A 26,558-nucleotide genomic window follows, 5' to 3' on the forward strand; every position below is an offset into this window, starting at 1 on the left:
CCAGCTCCTGGCTTGGGGGGTGGGGATGGGGCAGATGGACTTGGAAAAGAGTTTGTATTGGACAGAAATTCACAAATCCAAAAGCTAGCTGCTTTAAGGTGAGCATTTGAGCGGATTCACTGCGTTGATCACACTGGCTCAGTCGTAACACCATCATTGTCAAAAACCCTCCTTAAACACTGGTCCCCGCCTCTGATTTGTGACCTTACCCATCCTGGGGTCCAGCCAAGCTGAGTTTATTAGGGCAGTGTGGGGATCGAGTGAGGAGTTACTGTGAGGGGCTGGGGAGCAGGTGGAGGAATCAGCTGACCTCTGCTGACCCCAGCTGACCTGTACCCTGACTCTGACCCCAGCCCCATGCTGTGCCCACCTCCCATACCCCAGGGTCAGGTGTAGCTAAGGGGGCTCAGCACCAGAAAACCTTGAGAGTCCAGGGCTGCAGAGTGAGAAGACAGAGGTGGGATGGGAGGAGGACCGACCTGTCCCCGCTGCATCCCACACCTTCTGCCTAGCAGAAGTTTAGAGGCCACTTTATAGGCTGGCCTGGGAGAGCCATTCCTCCCTGCCCACCTCTGACCTCTGAACCCGGGAACTCAAATCAGATGCTAATGCTGCTTTGGGAGGCAAATCCTAGGCTTTTTATCCTGCCAAGGTTGGGTGGTGGGTGGGGGGGAGCTGGCATTATTCCTTCCTTCACTCCTCATTCATTTGTTTGGCAGAGGCTTGGGTGCCCTGTGTGTCCCTGGACAACACAGGTGCAGAGTACACACACTCCCTGGTGAGGAGGGGAGTCCACAGGCGATTCGGAGCTTAGCTTGGTGTTAGGGGGAGGCAAGGCAACAGAGATAGGTGGGGTCTGGGCCACTGGGCTCTGAGGAGCAGCTGCTTTAGGAACCTCCAAATGCCAGGGTCCAAGTGGGGTATGGCAGGCGGGGTCAGCTGCTTCCTCTTGGGGCAGGTGTATGACCACAGGCCCTAGGCCCTATGCCCCCGAGGCTGTCCCTGCACCTGCAGGATGCCCACCCCACCCCATTGCTTTGGGTCTCTTCTGCCCTGAGGGTCCTAGATCCAGGTAGGTATGGAATCTTCCCCTCCCAGCCAATCCCCAGGGCCAACCTAGCTGCCCAGGCCATGGCTTCCCACCCTGGGTCCCTGTGTAGCTGGAGCTGGTGGGCAGGGTGCCAAAAGGGTCAGGGTTGGAGGCACTTGGCAGCTAGGAGACGGACTGGGGCCTCGCTGCTGTGGGATTTCCTTCAGCTCAAAGACCTGTGGGCCTCAAGCTCCACCCAGCAGGACCAGGAGCAGGTTGGGGGGCTGGGGGCTCAGCCAGCACCCGGCCTGAAGACCCAGCCCACTTTTATTCACAGATTTGATTTGTTTGGAGGGCAGAAGTTAGAGACAGAGACTCAGAGAGAGAGCGCTCATCTCTGCGCACTCTCCAGAGAGCTGCACTGGCTGGGGCTGGGCCGGGTCTAAACGGAGCAGGGACCTGCTGGCCACTGTCCTGCCCTGGTATTGCCATGTCCTCGGCAAGGGCCTGGGCTGCTTGCCCCGACTCCTAAGTTCTCCGGACACTGCACTCTACTGCCCGGACAAGGGTCAGGGATTGCCAATCCTGGGGACACCCTGGGCTTCTGTCTGAGCTGACACCGAGCCGTCCTGGACGCCCAGTGGCTGCCCTCCTGCTGGCACTGCTTGTTCAGACTGAGGTTCCCAAGTCTTGGGCCCTGGTGTGTCCTTTCACCATTCTGCATGTCCCCAACACTCTCTCCAACCCCTTCTTGTTGGCCGGGCCATCCACCAAGGTCAGCTGTGGCTCTGGTCATACGTTCCTCCCAAGCCCATTGGCTTTCCTGATCTGCTGGTCATTCCTTACCACGACCCTCCTCCTGGCCGCTCCCCCCCTGCTGCCCTCCTCCCGGTCACTCTTCTGTTGTCCTCCTCTGGGCTCTGACCTGGTCTCTTGCATGTCTGCCTTCCCCGGCAATGGTGAACAATGCCCACATCCTGGTGAGTCCGAGTCTGCACATGTTCTGTCAGGGTCCTGGATAGGCATCCGCAGGAGAGTTGCTAACTTTCCCAGGATGATGTCTGCCTGCCAGACACCTAGGTCCAGGCCCCCACATGAGGCGCCTGAAGGAGCCAGGTGGCCTGCACTATGACACAGGACCCCTGGGCAGAGCCCCTTATGTGTCATCCTCAGTTATAGGTGGAGCCTCTAGTGCTTGCAGGCTTTGTGGGGAGGGTCCCTGCACATGCATGTGAACACAGACACGTGTGCACACACAAACATGTACATACATGCATAAATACACGCGTATACACATACTAATACATGTATGGGCACATGCAGTTACACATACTTGGACACATGTGTGCTCACACAGAGACACAAAGCATAATCACACATACATGTGTGGGCACACATATGCACGTAGGACACACATGAGCATATACATGTGTCGACACACGTGTATGAACGATACATATATGGACACATATGTGCAGCACCACATACATGTGTGGACAGACTCATAAAGCCACAGAGGACACGTATATGTATGGGTACACATGACATGTATGTATATGAACACATGTGTGAATACACAGACACGTGGGACACACATGCACAGTATCACATATATGTGTGGGCATCGAGAGACACACAGGGCACACATGCATAGGAACACATACATGTATGCACAGGCAGGCTGGAGCCCTGAGCTGAGGCCGCTTTGCTCAGCCTAACAAGGCCACCAAGCAGGAATCCTGGGCTGCTGAAAACGCCCTGGGGATGGAGCTGAGGTTCCCCCCTTGTGCATCAGCCCAGAGCCCTTGGCTGCCCTCTGGAACGCTCTCAACCCCATCATGGCCCCTCACCTGCTTTCCAGCTATGCCTCCAGCAGACCCTAACCCATCAAGAGGAGGGGCTGAGCCGAGGGGGCCTCAGGCTAGAACCTGCATCACTCCTCCCTGGGCTCCAGGTCCTGGAACCCCTCTCTCCCAACCCTCCCTGGGGCCCTCTCTGGGGACACTTGGGAACATGCATCAACCCATGGACCAAGACCCAGGACATTGTGGGCTGGCAGTGCATGCTGGCCACTGGGGCCTAGTGCGGTGGCCACATGTCTCCATGGTGGACAGGCTGGTGTCCAGCCTCCTCCCCATGATGGAAGACTCAGAGGGGCAAGCAGGGGGTGTAGTCTGGGCCCAGAGTGGGAGGCTCTGCTTAGTTCAGCACCAAGTTCCTTGGCTTGGGGCCCTGGGCCTCATGGCGCCAGGACCCCACACAAGGACGGCTGAGGCTGGTGGCCATACAGGAAGTGGGCTGGATGCTGGGCGGACAAAGGCCTTCTGTCCTTCCTGCCACGCCCCCAGAGGCCTGGGACCCGGCTGGGGCTGGGTGTTCAGTCCCCTGCATGCAGAAGGCTTTCACATGGCCCTCAGCCCACGCTTCCCTCTTCCTGCTCCCACACCCAGCAAGTGGGCGGCCGCAGCCTTTGTCTGTACTCACCTGCCTGGTATGATGCCTGCCCAGGGCTTGAGGCTGCCCTGAGGGAGAGAGAGAAAAAAAAGAGGAGAGAGAAAAAGAGAGCGAGTGAAAGAGGTGCTGATTAGGGTCCAACCCTGCTCCTGATGGAGCCATCTCCCTCAGTAAGAGCCTCAGGGCTGGCCTGGGCAGAAACCGGGAGCCCTGGCAGGGCAGCCAGGACTCCTAAGCCCTACAAACCAGTGTAGGACTCCCAGTGTCCCTCCCTGCCGGCCCTACAGACAGGCTAGATCTGCTGGATGACTCCATCCTGGGCTCCATAACCCAGACAGGTCCCTGGTCCAGAGCAGGTGGCTCCAGTGCCCAGGTCTGGGAGAGCCCAGAATGGGTGACCAGATGCCCAAGTTTGGGACAAATGCCTGGGTGATGAGGTAGGGCATGGCCACCACAGCCCATGGGCCAAGAGGCCAGATGGAGGTCAGAGGTCACTGCCACCCCAGGCCGGGTTTCCCAGGAAGACCTGGAGAAATGGGGTCAGCACAGCTTCTCTGGGGTCAGGGATGGAGCCTTCACCAGTTCAGTGCCTTAGATGGGGCAGTGGCTGGGGTGATGGCCCAACAACCTGAGCGTTGGTGCCTGGTGGCCTGTGACCTCAGGCCTCAGCCAGCTGCGCTCAGGCTGTGTGCAGTGGGAGCCCAGGGGACAGCTCCCCCACCAGGAGTTCGTTATGGAAAACTGCATGCAGGCCCCTGGGGCTCGTTAGGCCCCATCCATGGGGCCAGAGGCAAACAGCTCCCTGCCTGAGCCTCAAGAAACTCTTAAAGTGTCTGGGGGGCGGGGCACTGCCATCTGCCCCCAGCTCAGGGGTCTCTCAGGGCAGTCCAGCACCCAGCTGTGGGTCACCTGCCCTGGGGGTGTTGCTGGGCACACCTGCTGGGGTGGGCTCAGACCTGACAGAGCCACTGAGGACACTCTCTCTTTCTCTCTCTCTCTCACACACAGCCACTCGCGGGCAGGGGCCAGGGTCTGGGTGGGTGGGGACCTGGGGTGGGGGAGCCCCAGCTCGCGCCTCCTGCCTGGGGTCTGCTCAGCTGGCGCAGGGCTACGGTTGAGGCGGAGCAGGAACATGGGGCTGCGTCACCAAGCTGCCTCCCTCCCGGCCTATGGGAGCCCGGGGGACACACCTGTCGGTGGCCTGCAGCCGAGATTGGCCGCCCGGGAGCAGGCACCTGCGGGCGGGCGGGGCGGCTCATGTAAGCCCGCGAGGGCCCTGCTCTTCCCCCGGTCGCGCCAGCCCGGCTCGCGCCATTGTTCCCCGGCACAGCTCCTGGCTGCCGTCTGCCCGGCCTGCGGGCCGCCTGGCCGCTCCCTCCTGTACCTGCCCACACGGCCTCCGGCGCCCGCAGGCCGGGCCCGGCTGCAAGGTCTGCGGCCAGGGAAGCTCGGTTCACACCCTGCCCGGTGGGGCCCGGTGCAGGGACGGTGCCGGCAGCGGCCGGGGAGGGAGCGGTCTCCAGCTTGGCGGCTGCCGGAACCTGCCTGGGCAGGTAAGGGCGGGCAGGAGGGAGGCCCGGCCGCGCCCGCCGCGGAGGATGGGGTGACGGTGACACAGGGCGCCTTGGCAGCAAGGCGGCTTTCGGGGAGGCTCCGGGCGAAGAGGTGGGCGCGCAGGCTGGGCCGCGGCCGGTTCCGGGTGTGGAGCCATCTTGGCCAGGCCTGGGAGCTGCTCAGGGGCCTGTAGGCCAGGCTGCGAACCCGAGTTGTGCAGAAGCCCCAAGAGTGGACGTCCTCCTCTCCACCTGGTCACAGCACCTTCTAGAAGGTTCTTCCCTCCAGAGGTGGCCTCCGTGGCCTTGGAGGTGGGTATGGGATGGATTCTGGGACATGGCTGTCTCTGGCCCCAAGGTTCGGGGTTCTGGGCTTCTGATTTGCAGAGCTTGGTCCCGCCAGTCCCCAGGCCGTGCACGCAGTGAGGCGGCTGCAGCTGGCCAGGCCTGGGAGATGCCGCCCCATCCTGACCCTACCCAGCTTCATGGCCTGCAGTGCCCTGGGGCCTGAGGGCTTGGTCACCCTGCTGGTGTTGGGTGGAGGACCGACCGCAGCGTCTGTGTACACTTTCAGAGTTTTGCCTTTGTGACAGTCAAGCCACATCGAATTGGGTTTTGTCCCAGTGTCTACAGCGGCCAGGGGCAGCTGAGGCCAGGAGGGGTGGAGGATGCCTGCCACGTGTGGCGGGGATGAAATGGCGGCTTTGCCACTGACACGCAGTGCAGCAGCCTCTGGCACAGGCCTGGCCGCTCCGGGGAGGGTGGGCGGCTGGGTTCCAGGACTTCTGGCAGGTTAACCGCCAGGGAGCTTCAAGCCCAGAGACCGGAGACTGCATTCCTGCCCAGGCTGGCGCTCCCTTCTCCTCTTCCTGGTCAGCGCTGCAGGGGGGGCCTGGCCTCTCCACTCAGCCTGGTCTTTGATGATTAACCAGCATGGCGGAACCGGGAGCTTGGGTGCTCATGGTCTGTCTGCTGGGCTGTGGTCACGGTAACCCTGGGCTGCAGCCACACCCACACACCCACACATCCACACGCTCCCTGCAAGCTCTAGCACAGGAAAAGCCTGGGGGTCTGTTTTGGGCCTCAGCCTCATCCCCCTCCCCCATCTGCCCCTGTACCCCCAGGCCCCCAGGGGAGCTGGCTGGGCAGGTTGAGGGGAGGTTGGACTCAGTCCCTCTGGGCTGGGTCAGGCCAGGCCGGCTCAGGCTGTCTGTGCTCCTGAATGGCAAGGACGGCGCCCGAGCCCTGGGGGCTTTGTCTCAACCATGAAGGGTGGCAGTCCCTTCCTGCTGCGCTGCGTTATGGTGCTTGGGTCTCCTGCATGGACCAGAGAGGGAATGCTGGGCAGGGGCTGAACTGTGGCCAGCAGGAGCCTGAGGGTGAGCTGTGGGCAAGGCGCCAGGGCTTTTGCTGTGGCATCTAGGTCTGGAGAGCTTGGGGAGCCACCAAGAGACTGCCTGTGAGCGATGGCCGGCCCCCGGGGCCTGGGAGGGAGGGCTGCTAACCACCCACACGGTTAGGGGAGGGGCAGGGTTGCCCTGCTCTAGCCACAGGCCCGTGGCCTGGCCAGGGTCAGTGAGAGGACGAAAGCAGGCTCTCAGGGGTGGGGGCCCTCTCTGGGCAGCGCAAGTGGCAGGCATGGACACATACTGGGGCTCTCCAGGGGAGCTGGACCCACTGTCTCCCAGGCTTCCCCCGCCACCGGTGTCCATGCAGTCCCAGGTACAGGGCTACCCCCTTCCACGGAGCCCCCTTCTCCCCCTCCCTGCCTCCAGGCCTCTCTCCCCAGGACTCCCCATCCCTGCCCCCTGTTGGATGGCCCCGGACCCCTCGGGTGGCCGTGGTCATCTTACTGGGCAGCATTGGATGTATCTGATCTCTAATACTGCCTGGTAATGATGACGGCGGGGCCCAGCGCTGCACCGGGGCCGCCCTCTGTCCCCCTGCTACCACTCATGACGGCCTGAGCAGATGCCACTGCTGCCCCTGGCAGGTCTGGGCTGGGCAGAACCGCAGCAAAGGACTCTGCAGAGAAAGGTCACCTCACCCAGAGCCAGGAGCTGAGGCTGCTGGCAACTGCCCCGGTCCTGGCCACCACCTCCTACTGCTGCCCCAGAGAAAGGGCACCCTCGGAGTCCATGGTGGCTCCCCCACCAAGGACCTTTTCTGGGTCTTGTGCTGCCCTGTCTGCCCTCGGGCCTCTGTGGGCATCTTACTGGACAGTGCTGGATTTCTTGGCTCGACTCTAACACTGTCTGGTAACGATGTTCAAGGTGACCCACAGTCATCGGATTTAACTGGGAGGGAGCTGCCGTCCAGAGCACTCCGGTGGGCCTCTGCCGGGGCCTGGACCCCTCCCAGACTGGCCGTGGAGTGGCTGGTCTCAGCAGGTGGGGGTTGGGAGGGGTGGCCAGGCCTGGCTCACAGGCTATGATGGATGCTCCAGCTGCCCTGACCGAGGAACAGGAGGCTAGGCTGCAGGGCCTGGGAACCCCAGGTGGCCTCGCCTAGGGAGGGGAGTGGGTTTGGGGTCTGCCCTGGCCTGGCTGCTACACATTACCCTAAGGCGATGGACACAAGTCAGCCTTTGCCCCAGACGGCCCATTGTACCTGCAGTCAATGGGCTGGGAGCAGCCTGAGGCACAGTGGGACCCCAGGAGCTGCAGCCCAAGCCGGCGTGAGGGCCAGAGGCCCCCCCGGCCACAGTACCAGGCCTGCTGCCTGGAAGCAGGAGGCTGCCTGCCGACAGGCGTCTTACCAGGCATGGTTAGATGTGCGTGCTGTGTCTAATACTGTCTGGTAACCCATCTGTCCGCTGGACCCTCACCACCTGCTGGGCTTCCAGTACTGCCGTGCTCCAGCCCTGGCCCAGAGGGCACCTCCAGAAGCCACACTCCGCATCCCAGTCCTCCTCCCGCTGTGATCTCGGTGAGGGTTAACCTGGCTAAGATGAACACTGCACAAGGAACATGTCACCCACAGACTCCTGAGTTCCCTGAGTCCTCCTGGATCTGCTATCACCCTCAGACCCCTGGATGTACCCCACCTCTGCCTCAGTTGAGGACTCGCCATAAGAGCTGGGCCGGCCGAGGCAGGCCCTTGGCGCTCAACACGCCCATCCTACAGATCCCCCCACATGCCTCACAGGATCTGCTGACTCCGGGAACTGGGCACAGTGAGCCTGGCAGGAACAGAGCAGCATGCAATAAATGGCACCACAAAATCACCATGGCTGGCATCCTTGCTTTAGGTCACCCAGGGCCACAGCCAGGCCTTGGCAGGGGCAGGGGCCAGACTCAGGCCCCTCGTGGTGATGGGGAAGGGGAGACGGGGTCTGTGGGGTCGGTTTCGGGCCCTCAAGCTCTCTGCCCCCCCCAAGCCAAAGTGCACTCTGAAGAGATGGGGTTCCCCAGGACAGGTGGGGGTTACGGGGTGGAAGAGAGGCATGGGGGAGGATGAGGCCAGAACCCGAGGGGGAGTGGCCACCCCAGGGAGGGGCCCTGATCCTTTGTGCTCTGCAAGTCAAGAGTCTAAGCTGTGGGGTGAGGATGTGCATGAGGGAGTACCACCCATGTTTGGAGCTCAGGGTTCATTTCCCGGGGCTGCCATCAGAAGAGCACCTGCTGTGCCACCATTCCAGGTGGGCACTGGCCCAGCTCATCTGCTCCGCTTCCCGTACAACTCCCTGCTGCTGGAGTCATGCTTGGGCCCTGCACCCAGAGACCTGCATCAGGCTGCTGGCTTCAGCCAGCGGAGAAAGGGGATGGAAGAAATCTTGGCGGTCTCCTTGGTGGGTCATGAGGGCAATGGAATAACAGGCCACGGTTGAGCCCAGCAGGTGGGGGTACACATGGCTGCCAGCTGCCCATACCCAGGTCCTCCAGCCTGACCTCTCCCCCCACCCCCCGTCCACCGCCAAATCCACCTGAAACCCATTGGGGCCTTCTGGATCTTGTTGCCAGGTAACAGTTGCCAGGGAGGAATTGCCTGGTCACCACTGTTGTTTCTGGGCAGAGGGCGCTCGTGACCTTGCCAGGCAGGTGAGAGGAACAAGCCTTCTGCCAGCCGCACCTGCGGGTCCTGGTGGGTCCAGAGCAGAAAGAAGGCAGGAGGCAGGTCCTAGATACAGCCTGGGAGGGCAGACTGGCCAGTTGGGGGCCCTGGGCACAGCCTGGGGGGACAGACCGACCAGCTGGGGGGCCTGGACACAGCCTGGGAGGGCAGACTGGCCAGTTGGGGACCCTGGACACAGCCTGGGGGGACAGACTGACCAGTTGGGGGCCTGGACACAGCCTGGGAGGGCAGACCAGCCAGCTGGGGGCCTGGACACAGCCTGGGAGGGCAAACTGGCCAGTTGGGGGGCCTGGACACAGCCTGGGGGGGGGGAGCAGACTGACCAGCTGAGGGCTATGCGTCCAGGGAGGGCTGGGTACTCCCCAGGACCATCCATCCCCCCACACTGACAGCTCCCCTCCCACCCTACCCCATCCCCAGTGTCCATACAAGTCCCTGGCCAGGAGGTACCCAACTCCCAACCCACGTCAGCACCTCAGCTGTGTGGTCTACTGCCAGGCTTTGTCTCTCCAGGTAAAGATCTCTCCAGGACCCTGTCTGGGCGGCTCCTGCCTGGGACAGCTAGCTCAGTTGCCTGTGCCCCGTGTCTGGACCCAGCGCTGTAGCCTGCAGCACACACAGCTCAGAAATGGAGTGCGGCGGGGGGTGGGGGTGGGGGGATGGCACCCCCTAGCTCCCAGGACACCTCCACCCTCCTCCCCCACAGCAGGGCGGACGCGGCCCCACACCCACCTCTACTCTCCTGAGTTGCCCCAGCCCTTGAGCCCTGTAGGTGGTGGGGGGCTGCACAGCAGCCTTCTTAGGCTGTGCCCCCTTCCTGGAGTTGCCCAGGAGCCCCCCCGCAGGCTGCGCCCTATCCCTGGTTCCTGGTGGGGCTGGAAGGGCCTTCCTTGCAGCTCTATAGGGCTCCGAGCCCTGGTGTCCACGTGTTCACTCTCCAACCGCCAACAGCCCAGCCCCCAGGGCGCCAACAGTCCTATCTCCCTTGTGTGTGGGTGTTTATGTGTGTGTGTCCACGCCCTTGTCCACGTGTGTCCACGCCTGTGTGTAGGTGTCCATGTGTGTCCACACTGTGTGTGCAGGTGTCCATGTGTGTCCATGCCCTTGTCCATGTTGTCCACGCCTCTGTGTGTGCTTGACTGTGTGTGCAACCACGTCTTTGCTCATACTTGGAACTCTTCCCTAAGAAACCAGCTCGGGGTGGCTCTTGGGCTCCCAAGTCCCCCGCAGGATTTCCTGGCCAAGGCGCTGGGAGCCTGGGGGGTGGGAATGGGCCGAGCTCCATGCTGGCCTGCATGCCCATCCTTCCCGCTCTGTCCTCCCTACCCCAGCCCTGGACCCTGCTGAGGGCATCAGGCAGCCTGGCAGGTGGCCACAGGTTCCAGAAAATGCTGCCCAGGTGGCGATCCCAGGGAGGAGTCTGGGGCACAGCCACGGGGGCTGAACTGAGGACCCAGGCCCAGGAAAACGCCCTTCCCCCCCAGTCCTGCTACCTGGGCAGCACCCAGCCCGTCTTGATGGCTCCCTCCTTGCAGCCGACACCCAGGCAGCACCCAGCGAGGCCAGATGGATGGGCACAGCAAGGGGGGGCTTGCACCGCAGAGACCCACCTCCGAACACACCTCCGCCCCCACCAGTCAGCTGGGCGTTGGGGGCGGGCCTTCAGGGGAGGCCTCCACCCAGCCCCAGGGGTGCCGTCCTTCCTCGGGCAGGGGGGGGTCCACCCTGCACCCAGCCCAGGGGCCCCGCAGGAGGGGGGTGGCACCTTGCCAGCGGGACGCCTGCTCCGGCGCCCCCAAACCCCCTGTTTGCAGCCGCACCCGTTTCGTTCACCACCGGAGACCGTGCACTCGGGCCCAAGTCAACGGTCAGAGAAGCAAGCGGCCTCGGTTGTCTCGATGCCGCCCCAGGGTTCCGGGTGAGCAGACAGCGAGGTGGGAAGGGAGCATGGCGCCCGCCCTCGCTCGGAAGCCCAGCAGTGACCTCTGGGCACGCTGATGTCACCATGGACATTGTGACCCCCCAGCCCTCCCGGGGGTCCCTGCCTGCATCTGCGCCCACCTCCACCCCAGGCTGCAGCCAGCTGCTGCGGGGCTGGGCCAGGACAGGCGGCGCCTCCACCCACTCGCCCTGCCCCTCCGCAGGCTGGGCCCCGCCGAGACGCATGGGGAGCCGAGAGGACCTCCCCGCACGGGGCCAGCTGGGCCGGAGCGCAGGTGGGGGGCCCTGGCGGGGCTGGAAGGGCCCGGGCAGCTCCAAGGGCTCCGAGCCCGGCGAGGCGCGCACCCCTGACAGCCGCCCGCCCGCAGACCACCCGGACGCGGCTGTGCTCCCGGAGGAGCTGCCCGAGCCCAAGGACGAGAAGCAGCCGGTCGGCGCCGGGCAGGGTCCCCTCTTCTACATCGGGGGCTCCAACGGGGCCTCCATGTGAGTGGGCCAGGGTCAGGGGAGGGCCTGAGCGCCCCCCGCCGCCCCGTCACCGCGTCCGCTTCCCGCAGAATCAGCTCCTACTGCAAGGGCAAGGGCTGGCAGCGCACGCTGGACGGCCACTGCCCGGACTACAAGCTCAAGTGGTGCGAGGTCAAGAGCCGGGACAGCTACTGCAGCTTCCGGGAAGGTGGGCGGGGCCTCCGGGCTGTGGGCGGGGCCTCCGGGAGCGGGTGGTTGGAGCGTGGCTCCCGGTGGGCGCGAGTTGTGGGCGGGGCCTCCCAGGGCGGGCGCAGTTTATGGGCGGGGCCTCTGGGGGCGGGGCCGGGGGTTGTGGGCGGAGACCTCACGGGGAGCGGGCGGGCTGTGAGCGTGGCCTTAGAGATTGAGGGCGGGGTCTCCCTAGAGCTGTGGCTGTGGCCTTGTGGGTTGTGGGCGAGGAGCGGGCGGGTTGGGGGCGGGAGCACGGATTGTGGGCGGGGCATCCTGGAGTTGTGGGCGGGGTTTACCTAGAGCTGTAGGCGTGGCCTCCGCTGGGGCGGAGCGCGGGTTGTGGGCGGGGCACCCTGCGATTCTGGGCGGGGCCTCCGGGCGTGGGCGGGGCTCGCCGGGAGCGCCGTGAAGGTAGGCCGGGCTGTGCCAGAGGAGGCCGTGCAGGGCCGTCCAGGGCGCTGGCCCAGGCCTCTCCCATGGTGCAGGGCCATCCAGGGCGGTGCAGGGCGCTGGCCTAGGCCTCTCCCATGGTGCAGGGCGGTCCAGGGTGGTCCAGGGCGCTGGTCCAGACCTCTCCCGCGGTGCAGGCCAGCAGCTGCTGTTCCAGTTCCCCAACAACAAGCTGCTCACCACCAAGATCGGGCTGCTCAGTGCCCTGCGGGAGTACGCGCGGGTCTCCGGCAAGATCCACCAACCGGCACCCTGCCTGCAGGCCAAGTGAGCCCCGTAGCACAGCCTGCCCCCTTCCCTGTGGAGTGATCCTCTATCCACCCCCCTCGGCAGATGCCCACCAGGCCCCATCCATCCCAGAAGCGCCATCCCCCCACTCACTCCATGCACTGTCCCAGGGAGGGTCCGCTCAGGCCACATCCTGTGTCCCTGGCTCAGGTTTGCAAAAGAAGCGGCACCTGTCCTGGAGGAGCTGGCATGGAGCAGCCCCGGACACTGCCGGCCCTGCTGGGAGGCCCTGGCCGAGGGGGCGGTTGTGTCAGATGAGGGGTCAGGAGGTAGAGTGGGGAAGCACAGGGCCGGCCCAGGTGGCCAAGAGCTTCCTGACTGCCCACAGCCGGCGGCCCTGTCCTGGCACTGGGCTGGGGGCACAGTAGGCCCCCTTGTCTGGTTGGCCTCCAGGACACCGGAGGGGCTCGCCGAGTCCGGGGACCCAGGCCGTCCTGCCCACCAGGCTCTCCCCAGGGCCCTCAGGATGGAGGAGTTTTTCCCAGAGACCTACCGCCTGGACATGCGGGAGGAACGGGAGGCCTTCTCCACGCTGTTCCATGGTGAGGAGCCACTGGGCAGCTGGGACCAATGGAGGCTGGGGCCAGGACGCTGGGGCCGAGACAGGGCTAGGGGCCAGGACGCTGGGGCCGAGACAGGGCCGGGGCAGGATGCTGGGCCCCTGCAGTGGTGGTAGCAGGGCCATGGGTGGCAGAGGCTGAGAGCTGCTCTCCACAGAGTCACAATTGTGGATCTGCAAGCCGACAGCCTCGAACCAGGGCCGAGGCATCTTCCTGCTCCGGAGCCAGGACGATGTGACCGCCCTGCAAGCCAAGGCCCAGAGCATCGAGGATGACCCCATGTTCCGCAGGATGCCTTTCCGGGCGCCCCAGGCCCGGGTCGTTCAGAGGTGGGGGTCACAGGTGAAGGGTCAGAGGCCATGGGAAGCTTGCCCCTCAGTCCCTAACTCCCTGACCCCTGCTCAGAGCTGACGGCTCTTCTCCATGTACTTTGTGGGCTCAGGAAAGTCTGCTGGCACGTGCCCTGGTCAACCACGGGCCCTGGGCATGCTGTGTCCTCCCCCCATCAGGCCCTGCTGCCTGGGAATCCCTTCCCCTACAGGGAGCCCCCAAGCTGCATGCTGAGGAGACACCTTCTTGCCCACCCTGACCCTTGGTCTCCCAGTGCGGGGGACATGGGGAGGAGGCAAGGAAGCTGCCTTCCGGTCAGATAGGGGTGAGGGTCTTGGGCCGGTGTGGCTCCTGCAGCCCCCACTGCCCCCAGGTACATCCAGAACCCCCTGCTGCTGGACGGGAAGAAGTTTGACGTGCGGGCCTACCTGCTCATCGCCTGTGCTGTGCCCTACATGGTGTTCTTTGGCCACGGCTACGCCCGCCTCACCCTCAACCTCTATGACCCGGACTCCAGCGACCTCAGTGGTCACCTGACCAATCAGGTGAGCCTCCTCGGGCAAGATGTGGGGACTCTGAGAAGCAACTCCAGACAGCCAGGGAGCTTAGATGGAGAGAGGGTCACAGATCAGGGCAGCTGGCCTGTGTGTGGGAGTGTCCGGGTGGGCGGCTGGCCTGTGTGTGGGAGTGTCAGGGTGGGCCACGGGCCTGTGTGTGGAGGGCTGTCCGGGTGGGCGGCTGGCCTGTGTGTGGAGGGCTGTCCGGGTGGAGGGCTGTCCGGGTGGAGGGCTGTCCGGGTGGAGGGCTGTCTGGGTGGGCGGCTGGCCTGTGTGTGGGAGTGTCAGGGCGGCTGGCCTGTGTGTGGGAGTGTCAGGGCGGCTGGCCTGTGTGTGGGAGTGTCCGGGTGGGCAGCTGGCCTGTGTGTGAAGGGCTGTCTGGGTGGATGGCTGGTCTGTGTGTTGGGGAGGAGATCACGGGTGGGCGGCTGGCCTGTGTGTGAAGGGCTGTCTGGGTGGATGGCTGGTCTGTGTGTTGGGGAGGAGATCACGGGTGGGCGGCTGGCCTGTGTGGGGGGGGTTCCTGGGTGGGCAGCTGGCCTGTAAGGGGTAAGGGGTCCCAGGCAAGCTGGTAGCAGGCTTGTGCTGGGCTATGGGCTTCCTAGGCATGCAGCAGGCCAGTGGGCCAGGTAGGTGGGGGTCTGCAGGTCCTGCCCGCCCCTTCCAGTTCATGCAGAAGAAGAGCCCCCTGTACATGCTGCTCAAGGAAGACACAGTCTGGAGCATGGACCACCTCAACCACTACATCAACAGCAAGTTCAGCAAGACACCGGGCCTGCCGCGAGACTGGGTCCTTACCACCTTCACGGTGCGTCTGCACACGCAGGGGCCCGTGTGTGTGTGTGCGTATGGCCCAGCCTGGAGTATGTGTGTCACCGGGAGAGCAGTGTCCACTTTCGGTACCTCGCTGGTATGACCCCTCCCATGGGAAGGGCAGAATCGGAGAGGGAGAGAACCTGCCAGTGAGTACCCCATGTGACCACTAGGGAAGGGGTGGGCCAGAAGCAGGGAACCTCAGCTGGACCATCCTCTGCTCTCGCACTGGCCCTCAGCAAGAACTGGGCAGGAAGGGCTCCACTTGGTGCGTCTGCTGAAGCTGCCAGTGACAACAGGGCCCAGCCACTCCTGGAATAGCTTGATGTTGTGGGTGAAGCTGCCACATGCCAGGGCAGCACCCGACGGAGGACAGCTGAGGTGCCCTTATGGGAGACTGGAGGAGACTCCTTATTTCTGCCCAGCGAGCGGCAAATGGATGGAGGGTCTGTCTCCCGTTTTTTCCTCTCCATCTTTCTCTTTTCGTCTCTCCCTCCCTCTTCCTCCCCCAGCTCTGCCTTTCAAATACACAAATCTTTGAGAGGAGGAGTTTTTAGCGAACCAGGGGCGAGGGTCTTGCCTCTCTGAAGGATGAAATGTGTGGGAGACGGGGTAACAGAGCTGGTGTCCGCCTTCCTGCCTCAGCACGTGTCTGTCTGCCCCTCCAGGAGCCCGTATCTGGGAGCTGTCCTATGAGGACACGGCCGTTTGTTCTCCTTGAGGGGTAACAGTCCGCAAGTCTGCTGGAGGCTCTGGGACCTCAGAGTCATCGTCTCAGATCCCCAACCCCAATGATTCCCAAACCCAGGCTGCCCTGCTCCCCCTAAGCACCATGGTGATGGGAATTAGCTGACAGGAAGCTCCCTGAAGGCACACCAGGCCTCTGTCCTCAGTTGGGTGTACCGGGCTTTCGGGGCATCCCAGGATCCTAGGCTGCCTACAAGTGCAGGATCATAACACCGCTTTCATCGCTGTGCTCTCATTCTCTAGCACTCAGTCCCCCGCCATTCTCTCCTCCATCACTCCTCTCACACTGGCTCTTCCACCATGGCCCAGCCAGAGGTGGCCTGTCCCATCATGTCGTCCACTAGTGGGTGCTACAACCTAGCTTCACCCTGCCTGCCCACAGTCCCAGCTCTCACCGGTCCAGCCTGGTCCACCCCCAGCCATCATACTAACTGGCAGATGCTACACTACAACCCAGAGTGGCTTGTGCCCTGTCCTGACAGCTGCAGCCCAGCTTTGCCCATCCCATTCTGCCCACAGCCCTGGCTTTCACATTCACCAGTGGGAGCTGCAGCCTAGCAGGGAAGTCCCAGGAGTTCCCCTATCAGTCCCACATCCAGCTCTGCATCTTCTGCATGCTGCTGAGTGCTCCACTCCAGCCTGGCATGACCCACCAGCAATTTCAGCTCTTGCTGGCTGGTGTTGCCAAGCAGCCCAGCCTGGCATGGCCCACATCATGTCCTGCTCTTGTACATACCAGTGGGTGTTGCAGTCCTACAGAGGCAAGCCCACAAGTCCCCTACAGAATCTGCCCCTGGATTCAGTTCTCGTGTTTTTGGTGAGTGCTGTGGCCCACTCCCTGCTCTGACACAAGTAGGTGCTGTGGCCTAGATCATCCAGGCACCCCCGCCAGCCCCAGCTTTTGCACATACCAGCGGGCAGCAGGCGATGCTACTTAGCCCAGCTCAGGTCTTCCACATTGACGGGCACCTTGGTCTGATCCAGGCATGCCCTCCAGTTTTCTTCCTCTAAGCCACTCCATCTCAGCCACCTTGCCTACCTGTGAGTCCAGTGGCCCAGGCCATGAAAGCCCCAGAAGTCATGTCCAACTCGTGTTGGACAGTCATGTTGGACAGTCATGTTCCTCCCCTGTCCAACATGTCCTCAGCTGCTCCCACTCCAATACGTCCCCAGAACATCTGTTCCCCCACCCCCAACTGGGGCCAGGGTGGCATGTCCTAGCCAGGTGTTCGTGAGTTCCCCACATAGCTTTAAGAAAGAAAGAGAAGAAACTAGAATAGGTAAGTGGCACACTGGTGCAGTTAGCACAGACTTGGCATTAACCAGGCCCAGGATGCCCGCCGGCTGCTCTTCTCCCGGCGGTGTGATACTCGCCTAGTACAAGGCAACCTAGGCGATTGCCACAGCTGGGGTTATTTTATTTTTAAAATTTTAGTATTACAAAGGTGAGGGGGTTGCAGACCCACATGAGCTTCCAACTACAATGGAGAAGATTTTCTCTCCTCTGTGGGTGTGGGGTCAGGAAAGGTATACACCTCCTTGCCGGGGGACCAAGACAGTCATTTGATGTCACCTTGGAGACCCCGATGTGGGGAAGAATTCTCCAAGGGTTTTACCTGAGTGGGCTTGATGATTCTGACAGGTCGTGAGCTTCGTTGTGATAGAAGTGAGAAATTCTTTTTAAGATTTGTTTTTGTTAGAAAGTCAGATATACAGAGAGGAGAGACAGAGAGGAAGATCTCTGTCCATTGATTCACACCCCAAGCGGTCACAACAGCTGCAGCTGAGCCGATCCAAAGCCAGGAGCCCAGAGACTCTTCTGGGTCTCCCATGCAGGCGCAGGGTCCCAAGGCTTTGGACCATCCCCAACTGCTCTCCCAGGCCACAAGCAGGGAGCTGGATGGGAAGCAGGGTTGCTGGGATTAGAACCCACACCCATATGTGATCTTGGCGTGTGCAAGACAAGGACTTTAGCTGCTAGGCTACCACACTGGACCCAGAAGTAAGAAATTCTAAGGCCTGCTGTGTGTTCTTGTGTATCTCACTGCGCCTCAGGTCAGTTGCTTGTTGTATAGCCTGTCCTTTCCATCCTTGGAAGAGGCACTCGAAGTCTTCTGTTGGCTCAGATGAGCTGGCTGTCTTGTCTTTGATGTGCATGGATAGCCCAGTCCTGCAACACATGCTCCAGGATCAGACCACGTGTCTGTGGTTTCCCTGAGGTCAGGGATCAAGTGCAGCAGTCCAGTTAGGGAGCCTTTAAGAAAAGTCATCTGGTTGGTCCTCCGACCTGGCTCTCATGCCCAGACTGCCTCCTGCACCAGTCACCACACATACCAAAGGGAGCAGCTCCTGATCAGTATCACCCTTAGCCCTGACTTTCATGAGAACCAGTGGCTCTGCTCTCGCCTGCAGGAGAGTCCCCAAAGTTCCCCTACTAGGCCCACCCCCAGGCCCAGTTCCTGTGTGGCTGGAGGGGCTGAGGAGGACCAGTCTGGAACGCCTTCCCAAGGCCTGCCTGCCTCATTGTTCCTGCTGCTGCTGATGCTGGCACTGGGTTAACCTGCCATTCCCCAGGGTCAACATCCCATACAGGTGCCAGCTGGAACCCTGGCTGCTCCACCACTGCTCCAGCTCCCTGCCAGTGTGCCCAGGAAGGTGGCAAAGGATGACCAGATTCTTGGGCCGTTGCACCTGTGTGTGGGACCTGGAGTGAGCTCCAGGCTGCTGGCTCTGGTGTGGCCCGTGTCTGGGATGTGAGCGCTTCCTCTCTGTCACTCTGCCTGTCCAACAAGACAGCCGCCAGTCATGCTTGTCCAGGCTGAGTTAACTATGGCAGATTTGGCTGCGGCCCACAAGGGCGTCAGATGTGGGCACCCTTCCTCTTCTCTGAGACCCCTCTCTGCCTGTGCTATCCCTGCTGGTGCCCCTCAGAACTCTGCCTCAAGCAGGCCACATCCACCATGGACCTTTCCATTCCAGAATGCTCCATCCCCCTACATTCTGTCTAGGGGACACCCTTCGCCTTGGTCTCTCCCAGAGTCCGTCCCAGCAGGTGCATCCTGGCACCACAGACAGGAAGACAGACCCAGCCACCAGTGCCGCACCTCAGATTCCCAGAGCCGAGGAGCCAGGGCCAGCATCCCCTACGCCAGCCTCTCGGGGGTGGTGCTCTGTGTGCCTGGAGGAGTGTCCCTGGCCTGGACGGGGTGGAGTGCGGTGCCTGTGACGGCAGGGTGTCCTCCCACTCCACCCACAGAAGCGAATGCAGCAGATCATGGTCCACTGCTTCCAGGCTGTCAAGTCCAAGCTGGAGTGCAAGCTGGGCTACTTCGACCTCATTGGCTGTGACTTCCTGGTGGATGAGAACTTCAAGGTGCTGTCCTCTGCGCCAGGCTCGAGGGGGCAAGTGTGTGCCCAGGTAGGCCTCTGGGAGCTGGGGTCCATAGGGATGACCGCTGTGTCCTGCCCAGGTGTGGCTGCTGGAAATGAACGCCAACCCCGCGCTACACACCAACTGCCAGGTCCTCAAGGAAGTCATCCCGGGCGTGGTGGCAGAGACCTTGGGTGAGCTGTGGTAGCTTCCCACCCACCCACCCACCCAGCCTGCACCCCTAGGCCCTGAGGTAGCCCTGTCCTCCTGCCCCCAGACCTGGCGCTTGAGACCTTCCACAAGAGCCTTCTTGGCCAGAAGATGCTGCCGCTGCGCTCCCAGCGCCGCTTCGTGTTACTGCATAACGGGGAGGCCGAGCCGCGCCCGCGCCCCAGGGGCGCTCGCCCCCCACCCCGCGCGCCGCTCGCCGCCCTCCGGGCTCTCGAAGGCACCCCGGGAGGGGAGTCTGGAAACCTGGGCGCAGCGGAGGCGGAGCGCGAGGGCCGCAAGCGCGCTAGCCCGCGCGGCTCCTAGGGCGGGCGCCCGGGAACCATAAAGGCTACTTTGCTACAAGTTGGGTCAGTCCGGGGCGTTTGACAGGGCCCGTCCAGCACCGCCCCCACCACCATCATGGTCTGTGCCCTCCGACCTTACCACACTCTACCTGCTTCCCGGGTCAGACTGCAGTCAGGTCACTGGGGAGCCACGCAGGTGGTGATCCTGCGGCGCAGGAAGAAGAGGGCCCACACACCTGTGGGTCTCCGCGCTGTCCCCACCCCAGCCGCTTGGACCTTACTCTGCAGAGCCTCAGGCCCACCTGTGCGTCGGTTCCCTGGTGAGCCCGCCACCTCTCAGTGCCCCACCACCTGTGCAAGGCGCTGCCTGCAGCGCGGGGGTCTGCTCCGGTCAGGGCCATACGGGACTTGACCCTGGGATCCCGCGGCCGCCCCCACCCTCCCTGAGGGGTCCTCTGTCCAGGCTCTCAAGGGACTGGACCATGGCTGCCCTGGGCTCTGGGCAGGCACAGTGAGCCGCGAGGGAGGGGCCTGCCCCTGTAGGGACAATGGTTGCCACCCGCTAAGGTTGGCCCCTGCTCATTCACCCGCTCGGGCAGGCACCCTCCCTGCCACCCCAACTCAACCACACCTGGGTGCTCTCCGACCACAATGCAGCATACATAGGCCCCGCTCTCAGCTGGCCTGTCTGGCACAGCGGTGGACGCCCAGGTGCTGGCCACTGCAGCTCCCACAGAGCTGAGTACCACTGACACTTGCTGGGCACGGTGGTGTGAGCTGTGGCTGTGTCACCATCCTTCCTGCTATTGCTCATTAGCTACAGTGAATAAACGTTCCTTTTTAAAACAAAGGGGTCAGCCATAGGAGGAAGACTGGGGCAGTAAAACCTCTGGGCATTTGGGCAATAGAGTTTGGCCTCCACTTGCATCAGCCACAGCCTGTCGTCCCAGGCCTGGCTGCCACCTGCTTTTCAAGATTTTTTTTTTTTTTATTGCAAAGTCAGATATACAGAGAGGAGGAGAGACAGGAAGATCTCCCATGTGATGATTCACTCCCCGAGTGACCATAGTGGCCGGTGCTGTGCCGATCTGAAGCCAGGAGTCCGGGCCTCTTCCAGGTCTCCCATGAGGGTGCAGGGTCCCAAGGCTTTGGGCTGACCTCCACTGCTCTCCCAGGCCACGAGCAAGGAGCTGGATGGGAAGTGGGCCGCCGGGATTAGAACCGGCGCCCACATGGGATCCCACATGGGATCCCACCGTGTCCAAGACGAGCACCTTAGCCACTAGGCCACAGTGCCGGGCCTGACTCTGGCTCTCTGTCTGCTCTCTGCCAGCCCTCCTTCACACACCAGTCAGGTCTGAGGTCACTGGGTCATGGTCCCCCTTCCAGATGGAGCCCAGGGGCCTGAGGCAGGTGGAGCACATAAGTTCCTCATCAGCATGCCCTCACCTCCACATGCAACCCCTCACCTCCACATGCACAGCGTCACTCCACACACAGCACCTCACCTCCACAGGCACACCCTCACCTCCACACGCACAGCCTCACTCCACACACAGCACCTCACCTCCACATGCACACCCTCACCTCCACACACAGCATCTCACCTCCAAATGCACACCCTCACCTCCACATGCACAGCCTCACTCCACATACAGCCCCTCACCTCCACACGCTCACCCTCACCTCCACACACAGCATCTCACCTCCAAATGCACACCCTCACCTCCACATGCACAGCCTCACTCCACACACATCTCACCTCCAGACACAGCACCTCACCTCCACATGCACACCCTCACCTCCACATGCACACCCTCACCTCCACACACAGCACCTCACCTCCACGCACACCTCACCTCCACATGCACAGCCTCACCTCCACACGCACAGCGTCACTCCACACACAATCCCTCACCTCCACACACAGCCTCAACTCCACACACAGCACCTCACCTCCACAAGCACACCCTCAACTCCACACACAGCACCTCACCTCCACATACAACCCCTCACCTCCACACACAATCCCTCACCTCCACACACAACCCCTCACCTCCACACAGGCACACCCTTACCTCCACACAGACACACCCTCACCTCCACACAGACACACCCTCACCTCCACACAGACACACCCTCAACCCTCACCTCCATACAGACACACCCTCACCTCCACACAGACACACCCTCACCTCCACACAAACACACCCTCACCTCCACACAAACACACCCTCAACCCTCACCTCCACACAGGCACACCCTTACCTCCACACAGACACACCCTCACCTCCACACAGACACACCCTCACCTCCACACAGACACACCCTCACCTCCACACAGACACACCCTCACCTCCACACAGACACACCCTCAACCCTCACCACCATACAGACACACCCTCACCTCCACACAGACACACCCTCAACCCTCACCACCATACAGACACACCCTCACCTCCACACAGACACACCCTCACCTCCACACAGGCACACCCTCAACCCTCACCTCCACACAGACACACCCTCACCTCCACACAGACACACCCTCACCTCCACACAGGCACACCCTCACCTCCACACAGGCACACCCTCACCTCCACACAGGCACACCCTCACCTCCATACAGACACACCCTCACCTCCACATGCACACCCTCACCTCCACACAGGCACACCCTCACCTCCACACAGACACACCCTCACCTCCATACAGACACACCCTCACCTCCACACAGGCACACCCTCACCTCCACACAGGCACACCCTCACCTCCACACAGACACACCCTCAACCCTCACCACCATACAGACACACCCTCACCTCCACACAGACACACCCTCACCTCCACACAGATACACCCTCACCTCCATACAGACACACCCTCACCTCCACACAGACACACCCTCACCTCCACACAGACACACCCTCACCTCCACACAGGCACACCCTCACCTCCACACAGACACACCCTCAACCCTCACCACCATACAGACACACCCTCATCTGTATACATCCTTCCAGCCGCATCTTGCTGCAACACTCAAGGAAGGAGCAAGGAGAGTTTCTGGCCTGAGTTCATTTGGGGGTAGGGCCCCAGTGCTTGCAGGTCTCAAGGGAGAACAAGAGGTGGGTGTCAGACCCGCACACACTGCTGCCTCCATGGAGGTGATGGCCTAGCTGAGTGGCCGGCCCTCCAGGAGAAACCCCTCCTCTCTTCAGGGAGCCCAGCCAGGTCCCAATACCTGCACTAGCATGTGACCTACCTGGCGATAACGGGGGCAGCCAGGGACCACCTGCCTCTCAGAACTCTCGGGGAGGGACAGAGGTGGTTGGGAGCCACTGCTGCCTGGGGACCTGCTTCTTTGAAGCCTGGGGCCCATGTTGGGGGTAGAACAAGTGAGGTAAACTCCAGCGGGTAGAGCACTTCCTGTGGTTTCCTGGGGGAGGGGATTTCCATGGGAGCCTGCAGGGCCAGGCCGGCCTGGTTGTCACGCTCTGCACTTGGGCCTGACCGTCCCCTGCCTCAGCGCAGGCAGTGGGCCCTGTTTCAGTCCCTCCTCCACCCCAGCTGAGTCAGCCCTGGATGCTGCCCTCGGCCTTCCTCCTTTCTGCAAACCCTTAAAGGGCTGGGCACAGACATAGTGAGGGCGGAGATGGGGGTGGGGGGACTCAGGCTGGCCCTGCCTCCAGTCACGCCTCCCCCATATCCACACCATGTGGCAGGCATTGCCTGAGGGACGCCCTCTGCCTAGAGCAGAGGCTGTGCCTGCTGGGTCCCTGAGTTGCTGCTGGGCGAGGCCAGAGCCTTCTGCCAGGCGTGGGAGCGAGGCAGTACTGGGTGATGCCTGTCTGCTGCCACACCCAGCACAGCTGTGCCCAGGTGTTCCCGGTAGCTCCCTCAGGCCCAAGGGGGAGGGACACCCAGCACAGCTGTGCCTAGGTATTCTTGGTAGCTCCCTCAGGCCCAAGGGGGAGGGGCCCACGGGGTGGGGACTGGCAGGAGACTGAGGCAGGGTCCAGAAGCCTGAATCTTGTGGTCCTGGAGGAGTGCTGTGCCCAGGACTTAGCAACTGCCAGCTGGGCCAGCTGGGGCCCCTGGGCCAGCCTGGGTTGTGGTCCCGATGGACAAGGGGGCGCAGTGCCCTGCTGGGTCACTCAGCACTGAGGAGTGTTTATTGAGAACCTGCAGCCAGGCCCTGAGCTGGACACTACAACTCCTTGGGCACAGCCTCTGCTCTAGGGGAAGGGCTAGCCACCACACCCCAGCCCTCTGCCCAGCAGAGCCCCTCCACAGCCACTTCACTGTCCGACACCCAGTTTCACAGGCGCAGGGAGCAGGGCCAGCCCTGAGGCGGGCAGCAGGACCCCCAGGGCCACTGGGGTTCTGCCCCTGTGTTCAGGCCAGCTCACGCCTGCAGGATCCCTCGGGCCTTCTCCTCTGCTAGCCGCTCTCCACGCTCCTCCTCTGGGAACTGCCAGCTGCAGGAGTCCTCGGCTGCCAGTGGTGGTGGCTCCAGGGACAGCAGGGCCTCTGTGGGGAGCTGTGGTCAGCAGGTGCCCAGAGCGCCCCACCGCTTGCTCCCCCCTGGGACCACTGACCTGGGGGCCACCTGCGCCACCTGTTCAGCTGCCAGATGTGCAGGCCAAGCTGAGCAGCAGTCAGGAACAGGATACAGGCTGCCACGGCCAGTAGGACTGGCAGCAGCCAGCCGGAAGGCTCTCTGGGCACCGGGCCCAGGACGCAGGCTGCATTGTGGGTCTTGTTCCCTGGGAAGGCAGTCAGAAAACCAAGCAGGGAACAACTGGGATGGACAGGGTGGTCAGCCCCCGCCCCGCCTGGAGAGCTCGCCCCCAGGGCTGCATGCCAGGACTTACTCTGCCCAGGGCCTGCAGAGGGCCCCGCTGCCCGCGGAGAAGGTGCCCTCAGCACACTCCACACACTGGAAGCCGAAGCTGAAGCTCCCTGGGACAGAGAGTCGGGCAGCTGGAGCAAGGAGGTAGGTGCAGGGCAGCCCCACCGAGGCTCCCCAGCGGGAGCGTCCAGGGGAGCTGGCAACCAGGTGCTGGTGGTAGCCCTGGCTGACCCTCTCAGAGCCCTGAGGCCCCCAGGTGCTGGGTCAGGAATGTCCCATCAGAAAACAGACCTTGGGCTGCACCCCACCCCTCTCCACCCGCCTTTCCCCAGACCAGGCAGGAGGCATGGGACTGGGCCAGGTCAGTCAGCTGTGCCCCCTCCCCTGCCAGTGTTGAGGGGTCCGTGCCCCCTCCCAGGCACGGGAAAGGGAATGACTGGTGCTGCAAGGTTAGGGGGTGCATGACCCAAGTCCTACAACCCCCTCACTGCCCACAATCTCGGCGCCACCCCAGCTCACCTCGAGGCTGAGCCTCCTGTCCCGGCGGGCACACATGGTGTTTGCAGGTGCTGCACTGGGGGTCTCCGCAGTGGAACTCGGCTTGAACACACGTGCAGTTCCGTCCGGGGCACGGCGCCTCCCCTGGGCAGCAAAGGACACCCCGCGAGTCCCACCTGCCCTCCCGCCTCGCCCAGGCTCCAGGGCATGGGTCCGGGCCCCGTCCTGCTCCTCCTCCTCCTCGCGGCCACAGAAACGCCCTGGGCGGGTCCCGCGGGCCCCCACCCACAGCTGCGCTCCCGGGACCCCACTGCGGGCCGTCCCGCACCCCTCCGGCCCGCGCCTTACCCGGGGCGCAGGGGCCGCAGCAGCGCGCGGCGGTGCCCTGCCCGTCCAGGAAGCGCCCGGGGCCACAGCTCGGCATCGCGGCGGGACGCTGACCCAGGCCCAGAGCGCAGAGCAGCGCGACCCCGCACAGGGCTGCCGTCGCGCCCATCGCGCCCCTGGTAGCGCCCGCGCAGGGGATTTCAGCAGGCCCGCGCCCCGCCCTGCCCCGCCCCGCGCGATGGGCCCGGAAGCAGGTACTCTGCGGGCGCTCTCAGCCGCGCCGCTGGAGCTCTGGGGGTTCGGAGCCCAGAGGAGGCGCTGGCGAGGAGAGACCATGGCATGCACGATTGGATTTATTAGAGAGGAGAGAGAGTTCTCCCGTGAAGACCCCTTCCCAGATGTCCGCACAGAGGGACTGCTGGCTGGGGTAGGAGTTGAGAGCAGAGCTGACTCCCTGGGCCACCTCGCGGGCGTGCAGTCCCAAGCCCTGGAGTCAGGATTTGAACTCTAGACCCACCCTGGACTCACGTCTGGAATCCCAACCAAACCCCCTTGGACTGAAGAGCGGATCTGATTGTGGCTGCTGGGGTTCTAGGACGGACACAGCCATGGTCTGGGGCAGGGGGCTCCCGGGGAGGGCGGGGTTTGGTGAAAGGGGGAAAACCCCCAAGGAGGTGAGGTGTTCTGGTAGGGGGAGGGGTTCCCCCAGGAAAGGCGTGCTGGTAGGGGGAGTGAGGCCCAGGGAGCTGATGTCATGGTGGGGTGCAGAGGGGCCCCAGGAGCCACGCCCATAGCGCCCCAGGACAGCAACTCCTGTAAGCCACCTCAGCTGAGGCGGCAGTCCACCTGTAAACAGAAACAAGGTTTTTTAAAGACCAGAAGATGGAAAATCCTGACTGGACTGGCTGAAGCCAGGAGGCAGGGACCAGGGACCAGGGGCCTGGAGCTCCAGGTCACCCACATGAGCCCAGGGACTCAGATCATCCTTCGTGGCTTCTCAGATACAGCAGGGAGATGGATGGGAAGCGGTGCTGCCAGGACTCGAGCCAGCGCCCATATGGGATGCTCCGGTCCTTCCGTCCCCGGGGGCTGCCAGGTGTCAGCAGTTTATGAGCCCTAGGTCTCTGCGGGAGCAAAGCGCATGTCCAGGGCAGGCTGTGGCTCCAGGGAGGGGCCGTGCTGGCCAGGGCATGGGGGTCTCTCCAGGGCCCCAAGATCAAGCTCCTGGACCCCAGAAGAAGGGACAGTCAACACCAGGACAGGAGCTGGGGGCCTTCTGTGGCTTAGCCAGAAACCAGGGATGCCAGTTGCGCTTCCATCCAGCTCCCTGCTCACAGCTCTGGGAAGCAGCAGGGGAAGGCCCCAGAGCCCACCAGGGGAGACCTGGGGGGGGGCCCTGGCTCCTGCTTGCTCCCGCCCCGACTGGCACAGCCACCTGGGAGTGAAGCTCATACTCTCTCCAACTCTGACTTCAAATAAACCAATTTTTAAAAAGGA

The 26,558-nt window shown here is 62.9% G+C and overlaps 2 protein-coding genes across 3 annotated transcripts; one reads left to right on the forward strand and one right to left on the reverse strand.

Annotated features, from left to right (window-relative positions):
- The first annotated feature begins 4,616 nt into the window (after positions 1–4,616).
- Positions 4,617–25,572, forward strand: TTLL10 (tubulin tyrosine ligase like 10). Its single transcript, XM_040987579.1, has 13 exons — positions 4,617–4,914; positions 11,256–11,538; positions 11,610–11,728; positions 12,339–12,468; positions 12,640–12,707; positions 12,942–13,031; positions 13,207–13,378; positions 13,753–13,924; positions 14,604–14,744; positions 18,753–18,869; positions 18,967–19,060; positions 19,144–19,379; positions 24,988–25,572. The coding sequence occupies exons 1-13, from the start codon at positions 4,617–4,619 to the stop codon at positions 25,570–25,572; spliced, it is 2,505 nt and encodes an 834-aa protein (XP_040843513.1).
- TNFRSF18 (TNF receptor superfamily member 18) lies at positions 23,535–25,267 on the reverse strand. 2 transcript variants are annotated; one of them, XM_040987747.1, is made up of 5 exons: positions 25,083–25,267; positions 24,756–24,878; positions 24,259–24,346; positions 23,983–24,150; positions 23,535–23,914 (listed from the first exon to the last, which is right to left on the reverse strand). In XM_040987747.1, exons 1-5 carry the CDS (start codon positions 25,228–25,230, stop codon positions 23,683–23,685), a joined length of 759 nt encoding a protein of 252 aa, XP_040843681.1. In that variant the 5' UTR covers positions 25,231–25,267; the 3' UTR covers positions 23,535–23,682. The 2 variants fall into 2 exon arrangements, with proteins under 2 accessions (XP_040843681.1, XP_040843682.1); XM_040987748.1 differs by having other exon boundaries at positions 23,699–23,914; positions 23,983–24,185.
- Positions 25,573–26,558: the final 986 nt, after the last annotated feature.

The sequence above is a fragment of the Ochotona curzoniae genome, unplaced genomic scaffold (assembly GCF_017591425.1).
Source record: "Ochotona curzoniae isolate NIBS_2020 unplaced genomic scaffold, NIBS_Ocur_1.0 contig_4792, whole genome shotgun sequence".
Taxonomy (NCBI): Eukaryota; Metazoa; Chordata; class Mammalia; order Lagomorpha; family Ochotonidae; genus Ochotona; species Ochotona curzoniae.